General features: G+C 35.1%; 1 protein-coding gene across 5 annotated transcripts in view; it reads right to left on the bottom strand.

Moving 5' to 3' along the window:
* The window catches only part of Mrtfb (myocardin related transcription factor B), a 215,363-nt gene that overhangs the window by 43,569 nt on the left and 158,805 nt on the right, over positions 1-12,989 (bottom strand). For all 5 annotated transcript variants that reach the window (XM_063226567.1, XM_063226566.1, XM_063226569.1 and 2 more), the window contains 4 exons: positions 6,571-6,636; positions 4,619-4,674; positions 3,419-3,494; positions 155-316 (listed from right to left, as the gene is read on the bottom strand). In XM_063226567.1, the coding sequence (XP_063082637.1) occupies positions 155-316; positions 3,419-3,494; positions 4,619-4,674; positions 6,571-6,636 (360 nt within the window). The remainder of the gene's footprint in view (positions 1-154; positions 317-3,418; positions 3,495-4,618; positions 4,675-6,570; positions 6,637-12,989) is intronic.

Raw genomic sequence — 12,989 nt, 5'->3', positions numbered from 1 at the left:
TGATCTTCTAAAACATAATAACAGTAACGATTACCGTGTTAATTTCTAATTAACCTGGAAAACAATATCCCTGATTGGTGTTAGCCTTTTAATTAATTTTATCTAAAACACCCAAGGTTTTTTTTCCTATAAGACAGTAAACTTTTATTCTTGCCTATAATTGCTTCCTTAACACTGGAGTCCACAGGAAGGATATTCTTCTCTACCAGCTCCATAGGGCCTGGTCTTTGAGCAATTTTTTCATTCAAATCATCAGCCAGTCGAGCTCGTTTCAACTTCATTTGTGTAGCTTGCAGAGATGGTTCTGCAAACGTTTCTAAAAGAGAGAGCATAGTTTTAACTATTACTTGAATTATTATTTCTATTTTATAATGTTGTAGGCCAACTAACTGAATTTAACCAGTTTAAACATATTTATGTGTTCTAAGCATCTTTATTAAACGAGAAAATGCTTAAGAATACTCCAGTATACATTTTGTAATTTTTATTTCTGCCTATACAGTATGGATGCCTAGCGACCTGAATTAACATGATTTAAACTCAAAATAGCACACTGTAATCATTCACTTTTAGAAAGAGGGCCAAATTTACATTTATTAGCTATTATGAATATATAAGATGAATAAGACAGATGTGGCCTATGACTTACAAGGTTTATAGTTAAATATTTAGCTTCAATGGACAGTCAATTCCTAGAAAGAGGCACTACCTCTTAGAGAATATAAGCTTCTCTCCAGGGGTCAAAGAGGAAGAGCTGTAATTTATAGTATTCTCAAATTGATCCCTGTGTGTCTCGGCATCAGGCATCATAATTAAGAATTTGGGTTTTTTTCTGAATACAAAACTCTGTGTCTATTAGGAACATCCAGTTACACAGAAATTAATAGTTTAGAGAAGTATCAATTCATCTATTTAAAAATGCTGCTACAACAGATGGAAACTATAATCTGGTAACATTCATTTTCTTTATTCAGTCAATTATGTTTCTGGTAACTCTAATATTTTTTCTATTGTTACATATAAATAAACTTACATTTGTTTAAAAATAATGATAAAGTGTCAACCCCAAACTCCAGGTGAAAGTTACTTGCCTCATAAAATAACAGAAGATCTCTAATGAAATCCCCCCTGTGCAGCTTCAAGATTAACTATGTGCTACGTTCTTCAGATAGAATATCCTGGTTGCAGCTCATTGCTCATTGCAAGGTCATGGTTGGTAAGCTACTCTTTAGCAGTGGAGCCGTATGCTTGCCAAAAGTCAACTGTCTACAAGGTACTTTACATCTGTTGTGATTGTTACAGTTAATATACAATTTAGCTAAATGTTATGGGAAAATACTAAACTAAAAAATTATTGTTCCTTGGAAACTTAAAACACTTTGGAAAGATATAATAAAGGCAAGTCATTAAAAAAATCAGTGCCAATTTAGTTTGGGCAATTAACTATAAAAGATTTGGGAAAAAGTTGCACAATCTAAGATGTTCAACTACAACTGCTTTTCACAGTGCCTTTAAGTTTTTATCACACCATAAAAGGAAGCTGTAGATGATGTACAATGGCTGGGCGCTATAAGGATCAAATGATGTGAACTCCATTCATGAAATCCTACCCTCAAATGAAGGCCCAACCCCTTGGCTGGAATTACTGACAAATAAATGTACATTTCTCTAAGTTAAAGTGTGAGCCCATCTCATTTTTATAACTTTACTATATAACCAACTGTGGCTCCAATTTTGTAAAATAAATTAAAGGTGACACATTCTTATTTCAAAAATTTCAACTAGAGAACAGATGTCCTAAAGATATTACTTGCAGTTCATTCACACTGTTAGGTTCTTAAATGTTGGGTACTCATTTTTTTAAAAAGCAAATATAATTTGTTTTGATAGCGAAATGTATTTGCCTTAATTTTAATTATGCTAAGACAGCCTATTAGAAGGTAAGTTAAAATAGCTAGCACTGTTACTACATAAACATCCCTATTTTTGGTACAGAAAAAGTCATTCACTGTGTTACTTACCTATGAACTGCTTCTTTCAAGAGTTACTTATCCCTGATAGCTGGCAGGTACTTGACCCTCATTCTGGAGCTCTAAAAAAGCCTTTCTAGTCCAATGAACATCTAAGAATACAACCAAAGTAGAGAAAGGCACATATACCTTACTGTCTGCCTGTGGAGTGAGAAGGAAGGGTTCATGATCATAGATTCTTTAGGTCAGAGGAGACCCTACTTGGGGCCACAGACTAACAAACTTGGTACTTGAACCTTTATTCCACACCATACTGTGGTGTCAGCCTATGCTTTTCTCTATTACATTTGCCTGTTTGTTCTCCCCCAGAGAAATCCTCAATGTCTGTAATTCACTGGTTTTGCATTCTCACTATGTCTGCCTGCCACTAGAACACAAGCTCAAAGAGACAGGCAGCAATCTGTTTTGTTCATTGTTGGTGTGCAACATGCTGGCCAATGTACAGATATCTCTAATAGTAATTTTGTCACCTGAAGAGTTCATTTTTGGACGTATTTGGCCTTAAAGTGGTATTCCTCATGTTAAGGTACAACTAGTTTTCTATAAGATAATTATAATATTAATAAGATAATTGTAATATTAATCCTAATCCTAGTTCTATCATTAGGCACAGAGACAGTAGATTTTCCTTCTACCTGGCAATTGTCTCTAAATATTTAATAATTTTCCACATTCTTCTTGAATCTTCTCAAGGTTTAACACACAACTATCACAGGATCAAGTTTTTAGTCTTGCTTAATAAACTGGAGAAGCAAAACAATGAAAGAAAATGTAACTTGGGAGTTTTTAATGGGGATGAAGAATGCTCTGTCTTTACAGAAAAAAAAAAAACAAAAACACCCAGACTTAAGCCATGTGTTTAGTAAGAATGGAATGGGAACTGTTCCTCCCAGCCTCCCAAATGATGTTAGGTCATCCTCTCTGTGGGAGTGGCTACCATAACGATAAGATCAGGCTAGACTGTGCTGGAGATGATGTCTGTTGTGGGCTTTTTTCTGAGTAGAAAATAAATGAAGTCTAAGTAGTTGAAAATTTATGGTTAAACCTGTGATTATTACATCCTCTGTGATTTAATGAACAGGATATATCTGTCACTGATAAGGAAATGCTCTTGACCAAAAATGTCTTCCCCAAACAGTATGGGAGAGGTACCCATGGTGCCTGCTGGTAGGGAACAGCTAGCCCATCAGTTGGTTATTTGGGGAATCAAACCTTCTCCTGGATATCTAACATAAGTATTTTGGTTTTGTGTCTTCAGATTGCTCCAATTTGGAGAATGTCAGTCTGTGAGATAAGAAGTTATTAAAATAGGAATAAACAGAAGTAGTAGAATCCTTACTTCTTTTCTTCAGAACATGTGCCAAAGTAAGTAGAAATAAAACTGTTACCTTCTAAAATGTGCATCCTGACAAGTTCAGAACGATCTGGTCGACTGCGAATCTTGTGTTTCAAGAAGTTTTCAGTCTTAAAAAAAAAGTAATGAAATTTTTACCACAGTTATTTATAATTATTGTGGTTTTAAATTTTATTTAGGGTACTCCATTTAAATAAACTGTTTTATCTTTTGTCATATGTCTAAAAGACCAGAATTTAAAACCTAAAGAAATTTATCCCATACATGATTTAAATTGCAGCTTTCAAATTCTTATAGGAACATGACAGTATAAGGAATAGGACAGTATATGGGTAAAAGGAAGCACTAGATATATTTTTATCTAAAACTTGGCAAAATAAAATGAAAAGCTCATGATTTTGAAGATGACTTTTGAATAAACCTAGAATTTCATCACTTAAACATTTAAAATCATACTTTAGGTAAAAAAGTCTACTTAGATAACCTGTTGCAAGATTCGTAAGAGATCATCATTGCATTCTGGGGATTTTTTCTTTTTTTGAGACAAGGCCTTACTTTGTATTTTAAGCTGGTCCTATGTATCCTGGTCTGGTCTTGAACTTGTGGCAATTCTCCTGCCTTGGCCTTCCTAGTGCTGGGATTTTAGGCATACACCTTTACACCTAGTTATTCTGGGGAAATTTTCATCCTGCATGACAGGCATTATTTTCCTCCAAAACAAAAGACAATGTACTTGTATAATGGTACTTTTAGAAATAAACAATAAGTAGCAATGTGGTGTGCAACTACGATGGAGCCATCTCAAAGAACTAAACAGCAGTTTTCTCTGATTCAGCCCCATCACCTCCTCTTGGTCTAATGTGGAGGTAACAAACACAAAGCAGGGGAATCTCCTCAGGATCTGGTGTACATCATGTAGCTGTCCCTCTTCAGGGTAACGAATGACAAAATTACTCCCCTTATATCTAAAAACTGTCATGTCCTGAGAGCAGGAAAATGAAGTATGATTTGTCCTTTATTTACAAAACTAGTAACTGGTTTTAAAAGAATAAAATTTAAATGTCATGTATTTTGATAAACCTTTAAAACTGCCCCAGACTACATGTTCTTTACACTGTGTGCCTTGAAGATGCATTGTATTAGCTCTATTAATGTATTCAGCAATTAAGACTTCTTCCATAGATACTTTAGAATAAAGCAGAGAAGCAAGAGTATTTTAAAGTGAAATTCTTACTCTGGCTCGTTCCAAGCTTTTTATCTGTTCATGGAATGCTGCTGGGCTCTTCAAAGCTGTAAGGAGAAAATAGTTTCCAAAGTATAAATAAAGGCGTTTATAATTCAGCCCAGTGTGCGGTATATTGGTTTGATAATCCTCTTAGTGCACATCTGTAGTTCCATTTATTTCTTTAGCAGACGTGCAAAATTTTAAACCTTAACTGTTACAATAAGAATTAAACTTATGTATTTCACAAGTAAAACAAGTGAACATTTAAAATAGGAATGGAATAGATAATGACAATGCAAACTGGATCAGACTATTTCTCACCACTACTAGAACAAATTCCCATTGCCCAGGAAAACATCTGATTTCTTAATAGGTATTTGCCATTAGTGGCCATATAAGACACTGGAAAAAGTCTAAATATCCTCAAAAGTACCCTACACTTGAATACAAGGACACATAGTATTCCATGTCTAAGAGATATGAGATACTATTTATTCAGAACCCACAATGCTGGGGCCAGCCATTGTTTATTGCTATTGGACTTCACAACACACTTGCAAGATTAGAGTTAGCTCTAGGAGAGATGAAAGGCTCAAAGACAGTTGAGTAAAAGTGGAGTTTAAGTCCAGAATTTTGTATTTGAGAGGTTCATGTTCCTTTTAGGATACAATGTAATTAACTCTCAAAGCAGTGACTCTAACACTGCAAGTGTATTAAATATTCTTCAATCTCACTGCAAAGGTATATGGTGTTTACTAAGATAGGACCTACTACAGAATTTCTATGAATTAGCATACACAATTTGTTTTGTACATGTCTACCATTGCCCAATGACAACTTGCATGTATAACCATGGCAGGTAAGTGGATGGGATATGATGCAGGACTAAGATTCTTTGGGTTTACAAGACTTGACTAAGCAGTCTACAAATACTATATTCTTCCCTGATACTTGAAGTACTATAAACACACCCAGGCCCAACCTAGCAAAGTTTGGGAAGAGACCAGCTCTCAAAAGCAGTGGTAAATTAAATAAAACTTGATCCTGTTTGATTGATTGGTTCACAGAGATCAATGTGGTGAGGAAATGTGGCAGATTATCAAAGCTGTTTTTAACTACTACTACATTAGATTTAAAATATCTCAGCACCCAATTAACAGCAGTCCAGAAGAATATTGTACTGGGAAACAAAACTTACTGCAGAGAAAAACCATTCTTTACTATAAACCATTAAATGATTTATAGGCTAGTTTCTAATGATTTGTGGCTGGGAAGCATACATTCATTTTATAATTACTTTCTGGTGGTTTAAAGCAAAATAAGTTAACTCTTAGAAAAATTTTTAGATTAAAAACCAGGTAAATAATCCTTTAGCCCACATTAAACAACCATTCTTCCTCTGTAAAATATATAAATCTTACAGAGCTGGTGATTAAAGGTAAGGAAACAACTCAAATAAAATCTCTTGAAAGGAATTAATACTAGAAATACTTAGGAAATATTTGTAGTTGGACCAGAAAGATTTTATTAATTATAATGGTTACATCTTACAACTGAGACACATTTAATTATATAAATCATACTATAGCACCAAAGATAAATTAATGTGAATTAAGTAAATTTAAGTAGGGCAAGGTTGTAAATTTTATCAGGTTACTTTTACAAGTCTAATCGCAGATTAGACTTAAAAACTAAAACAAATACCAAAATTTGAGTTAAGAATTTTTAGTGCCTTAACAATGTTCTTTGTACAACATAAAATTCAAATCTACCTGCAAACACTTGGTTTTTACAATGCATTCTACATGATTGTAACACTAACACTGTTGATGCTAGACATTCCTGATCATTCAGTTGGTAACTGTGGTGCCTAGAGGGAAGGTAAATGGGGTACATGGTCTCCTTGGATATGCCCATCTTGTTACAGTACCCCAGAGATGACAGTGATGTGGCAGTCTTACGTGGCATGATGCCCTGGTCCACTAGTTGTTCTCTTGTCCTTCTTTGTTGCAGCCTTAGCTGGAGCACTGTAGAAAGAAAATAATCACCATAGGAGTTACATACAGAAATATTATTCACCCAGTATTTCTACTCCTAGATGGAATTTCAAGAAAAACAAACAAAAAATATGAGCACATAAAAAACTTGTCCATCCATGTTCGTAATGGCATTATTCAAAATAGCCAACTGTCCATCAAAAATTAAAATATGATAAATCCAACTTTTATCAGTTCCAGAAGGGATACTGTTAAGCCTTATTAAACATTATTTCATAGTCAAATAAGAAAACTATTACCTGGTACCTTCCAACTTTAAAAGAAAATTATTTTGGGACTCGACTGTTGAGTAAACTCTAAAGTTACTGTCTTTTGTTCAGTTAATAATCGTAATTTGATGACTAATGCTAAATATTTCCTTTCTTTCTTTGTTTTTGGTACTGGGGATCAAACTCACGACCTTGCACTTGCCAGGCAGCTGCTTATTATGGCACTGAACTAAATTCCAGCCCAATATTTTCTATTTAAATGCATTTGCATGGTACTTAGGAAATAAAGAAATTTCACTCATAGAAAGAGAAATGTGAAGTTCTTTCATGTTTAGAGTTTTTTTAATTGCTTGATAGCAAAAATTTATTTTAAGAAGAAGACTGACTTGTTTGGAAGCATTCACCTTATCATGAACCCTTTCTATCCCCACTCAATACAGGAATAAACCCAGGGCCTTTGCTTTGAACTACATCCCCCACCTACTTTTCTTTTTTGAGACATGGTCTCACTAAGTTAAGTGGCCAAAGGTAGGCATGAACTTGGAATCTTTCAGCCTCTCAGACTGCTGGCATTACAAATGTGTGCCACCATGCCTGGCTTCCATTAGAAATACGTTTTAACTTTAATGAAGCCTAACTTCATAAAACGCAGACCTATAAAATATTACTAATGACCCAAATTAAGAATTTAAGTTTAGCAATTTATGTACAAATATAGTACCATATCTCATTCTAAAAGGTCTAAGAAATCAACTGACACCTTATCATTTTAATAGAGTACATTATTAGAACTGGTAGAGAGCAAGATAATATATTATATAATGAAATGTGGAAATTCAGTTTGCCAAATCTACTCAGAACTTCTTTTCTAGAATTCTTAAGCAGATTCACTTTATAGCATTTGTATTTTTTTTTTCTGGAAAATAAGCCTATTTTTTAAAAAAGGAATGTATGAAGTGATGTTACAAAATATTTTACCCAGTTAGCCTTACATTCAACTTTAAGCTTTCATTTTCATTTTTGTTTCACACCATGGATGGAAACCAAGTTAGGATGATTAAGGGTTGGTTTAAGGATTGCTGACATGCCAAAACAGACAGACAGACACAAACAGACAGACAAAAATTCTCCAAAGCTTATATGCTTTTTAAGTGATAGGAAGAGAAGACTGAGTTTCTTAGGGAGAAGGTGATGGTGGAACCAGGCCTGGCTCAAAGTATAGTCCATGTGGTCAGTGCCTCCTGTTTGGAGTAGACCCTGAAGGTGCAGGGATGATGGTCATTTTCCAATTCTGACACTACATAGGTGTGATTAGTTAGGGTCAGACTCACAAGACCACTCTCATTTCAGACAATGCTCTACACTAGGCCACTCACGCTACAATTGTGGGGTGGGGTTTCCTTTAACAGTCTCAGGTTCTAGAATTACAATTCAGTAACAACAAAATGAAAGAGATGTACAAGGCAAGATAGGGGAAACGGGTACAGAACTCATAGGACCTTCCCAGTCATATCATCCTTTTTCTGACCTTGCCTCCACCCTGAAGACCTCTAGAGGTCTCCAATTACCTGGCATCTCTTTGCCTACCTTGAACAGGCTTGTCATTCTGCAGATATCAAGACTCTTAGAAGTTCTCATTAACGTTAGGAACTAAGTTAAAATGTAACAAAGATGCTCTTATCATCTCTGATACTCAGGAAATCATAAGGGTTTTAGGAAGGTGAAGCCAGTCTGGACAACAACAGAGCAATAACTCATTTTAAAACAAAACAACCAGGTGTGGTGGAACTTGGGAGGCTGAGGCACAAAGATTCCTGAGAGTTTCAGGTAAGCCTGAACTACATAACGAGACCTTGTCCCCCCAAAATCAAACCAAACCAAACACAATTATAGCACTTGTTCATATCAAATATAATCTATCACTCAAAACTTGACAGAGGCTATTCCAAGAACAACCATTAAGGTACAGACTTATAATTTTAGGAAGTATAAATTTCCTTTTCTCGTTCTGTTAAAAAAGAAAAGTAAATGATGACAGATGGCTACACCTTACAAGCAGAACATCCAATACCAGGAAGACTGCAACTTGAATGATGGAGACAGCTTAATTGGTTTTCAACACTGGAAGGTAAAAACTGGAAGGAATTTATTGACATTTTCCCAGTACTATAAAGTAGATAAAAGGTGAAAATATAGGCCTTTTCTAATGATCAGAGACATTAATAGTTGTGGGCGCAAGTTATCAAGCAGACCTCTTTTCTCTGCAGCTCCCACACTCGCCCCAGGGTGCTTCCATCCCTATGGAGGAAGAGAAGACTCAGAATACTGAATGTTACTGTGTCACAGCTATAGTTTTTAAGAGCACTGATTATGTTGGCTGATCTTTGGAAAATTTGACATACACTGTATGTGCTGACACGATGTCATTTCTGCAGCCACAAACTGAAGACTAAATACTGGTCTAGCTCTCTGTCTTACGGTGGTGGTGACACAGCTATCTGTGAAGCCAGTCTCCCTGATAATAGCATCATGTATGAAAACTGCACGTGGGAGCCTTTTCCTTCTGTGCCTTGCTGAGTGGGTAACTGTTCTATCTGGCTTACTGGGCAAATGACACTATAGCTTTCAAGCTATCGGCAAGTCAACTAACATTCAGTATCTTCCATGGCAATTTTGGCAATAACTTGATGCAAGAAAAGAACACATGTGAAGCTAGAATTCACAGGGGACAACAGTGCAGGACACTCAGTTACTGAATGCCTATGCCTTACAGAAAACAAAGGATATAACTAACAAAATAACATAAAATTCAACTTACAATTGCTTACATTTGTACATTTTCAAAGAATGTCTTCATCTTTAAAAAAGACTAGAAACTAAAACAAACCAACACATTGTCCCAAGAAGTTTAAGGTTTAAAACAGAGTTTAAATCTATTTTTTAAAAAATCAAAACAAACAAACAAAAACAAGAGGAAAAGGTAGACAGGAAAGTATGTCTCATATAGGTAGCTTTACATTATTAAAACACTTGTTCCAACCTGAAGATTCTAAAACATCAATGTACTTCCAGATGATAAAACTCACAAGAGGCATACAAAGGCTATCCATCACTGGACAGAAACCCAGTTGTGTTTGGTAGTACAATATTCTTAGCAAGCCCCAATTCAACGCATTTTTAAATTAAAAAATCCACACTCTGTAACAGTGATATATACTCAATACTCCAAATAAATAAAAAATGGAGGAGAAACTAAAAAACAATACTGCTGATGATATCACCCAAAGACACAACTGCTGTGACCATACTGGTACATTTCCTCTTTTATCTAACCATAAATTTTGATTCTTTGCTTCTACATACAACAATCACATTCTATATACAATGATAAACATTATGTTAATAGCTACATAAAATATTTTGTTGGGTGGTCATGCCATAGTTCACTCAATATCCCTTGTTTACCACTTAGGTTGTTTCCAATTTTTGTAACTGTAAGTAAAACTGTGATCGAGTTTTTGTGTATAAAATTTATCACTCCTTATTTCCAAAGTTTAAATTCTTAGACGGAGGAATGCCTCTATGAGATCTATATTAGGTATTACCATTAAGTAATGAGACTAATTTCTTTGCATCATCTTTTGAAGTTATAGTAGCTGTGTGAGATCACAGAGACAGGTGACATTTCTTTTAGAGAAAAAATTCAATTTATTATTTAATTTTTCCAAGGTGATATGTTTTACCATCTTTTAGGGCTAACAGTGATGGCTTCCTATTATATGTCAACAAGAACAAAAATATACACAATTTTAAAAATTTTACTAATGCTTATTCTTTGTTACAACAGATAAAAACAATATTATGTTAGAAGTGTGTTGAACTTGTTCTATTTCTATACAAGCAAAAATTGTAAATGGAATTCTTGATATCACAGAGCTTACATTTCCCTGTTCCTTAAATGGTTTAAAGTGACAAAATTTTAAGATTTCTTTCCAATGCTAAACATCTAAAATATGGTAATTTCTATGATTAGTATGTATAACTCAATTGGAAAATTTTAGCTGCTTTTTGATTGAAGATGATATGTATATTCTCTTTTGTTTCTATTAGTACAGTGCTTGAAATATTTCCTTCATGTACAGTAGAGTCTTTTTACTCTACAGGAATACACATTTTATGTAGCATATTAATAACACAGTGTAGAGAGCAGTTTAGTAAGCCAAAATGAAGCAAGGCTTAGGCTCAGGGAGTTTGCTAGAGGACATCTGAGGATTATATATTACAATAACAAGACAGAAATGACACTTACTGGGAAACAGAATGGCAGGCAGCCATGTCTTGGAAATACTCTAAGAATAGCTAAGAGTTTAACAATGGAGTATGATGAGTATAGGATGAGTAGGGGAGAGAGATTAATAGCTCTATTATCTAATTACCAGTGGATAGGATAAACTGCAGAATCAAAACTGCAGAAATTTTGGGTTGACACTCAGGCCTCACAGTCTGATTTTTTGGTAGGGGTAAAAAAAAAAGCCCCAAATTGCAGCAATTAAGGCTAGGTGAACCAGAGGCAACTATATAGATGGAAAACAACAGAAGAGAATGACTTTCCATGAACTCTGAAATCACTACTAGGCAATAAACAGATTCTGGTTTCAGTCCCCCTGCCCCAAACAGATGTTTGAATCATTAAGAGAATAAAAAAGTTGAAGGGAGTCTGGCAAAATTTTATTATGTATTGTTTAAATAGGGTTAAGTGAAGGGACCAATTCTATAAAAACAAGACAATTTAGAAGGGCCAACATCCTTCTAATCTTCTGAGCGTGGGTACAGGATAGATACGTTAGCTTCCATAGAATCTCTTATTTGGAGTTTTATCAGGCAGCAATTCAGTGGTCAGACTAACAATTATAATTGTTTTATCATTTATGGATTTTAAAAACATTTAGATTGAGAGGAAAAAGGACTGAGGAAGCACCTTTTTTCTCCAAAAGCATTTTTTTGTTTTTTATTTTTTAACTAGTACATGTTTGTAGTACATAATGATTACAATCCTTGTGGAAATAGTACATGTACATAATACTTCTTAATTTGTCCTCTCATGCTTTTTGTCTTCCCTCCTTCCATCTCTTGGTATTCTCCCTTTTACAAAAGATCTATCCCTCTTTTTCCTATTATCTATTTTTATTTTGCTCTTTTAGTTTTCTCATATGAGAGAGCAATAATCAAGCTTCTGTGTCTAATTCATTTCACTTAACATTATAGTCTCAAGGTGCATCCATTTTCCTACAAATGAATCAAGTTTATCCCAAAGAGTTAAAATGCATGTTTAAAATGGTGACCTTCACGGGAACCCAGGTGAAGGGCATCAGAGGAGGTTGACTACTCCCATTGTCGCTTGCCATAGGGGGAACCCAGGTGAATGGTGCCCCTTCACTAGCTACTTCCAGGAGTGAGGTGAACTGCTTGGAAAGGCCCAGAGACCAGAAGAAAGACCAGCAGCACAGTAGCCTATGGTCCTAAAGAAGGTGCACTGCATGAACAGGATACTAGCGATGTGAAAACTCTGAAGCAACACTAGCAATATGAGCTAACAAATGACTGAAGCCTTTGCAGGACTGGCAACAAGCTCAGGATGAATTCAGAACGCAACAGAAAACATCCCTCAAGAACAGATTTTTCCTAGAGGCCAGGATAGTGGTAAAATAGCTACCTACTACAAAAACAAGGATCAGTGCAGAAAACACAACAAAATTGTTTTAAAATAGAAAATAACATGAGAAAGATGCAAATTACAATCTCAGACCTCCATCCCAAGAAAAAGAATCCAGCACAAGTCTAGGAGACATAGACATAGAAGAATGTGGGAGACACAAATTTGAGATTTCTGAAATGATAGCAACCGAAGAGTGATTAAATCCATGAGGCTAAAGAGGAAATAGATCAGAAATAATCTCTCATGTTAAACAAATCTCAGTGTTTTTAAAGGAAATGTTCAGCAAATCTAGAGCAGAAAAAGGTAAGAAAATAGGGTTCTTCTGGTGTCACGGTGCTTAGCTGCCAGTCCAGAGCAAGTTGGCTGGCTAGGTTACATTTTGTGAGTTCTGCTGGCTG

This window comes from Cavia porcellus, unplaced genomic scaffold (genome assembly GCF_034190915.1).
Source record: "Cavia porcellus strain 051 isolate PalLab524CR breed Dunkin Hartley unplaced genomic scaffold, mCavPor4.1 scaffold_16, whole genome shotgun sequence".
NCBI lineage: Eukaryota > Metazoa > Chordata > Mammalia > Rodentia > Caviidae > Cavia > Cavia porcellus.
This window is presented reverse-complemented; position numbering and strand designations above follow the sequence as displayed.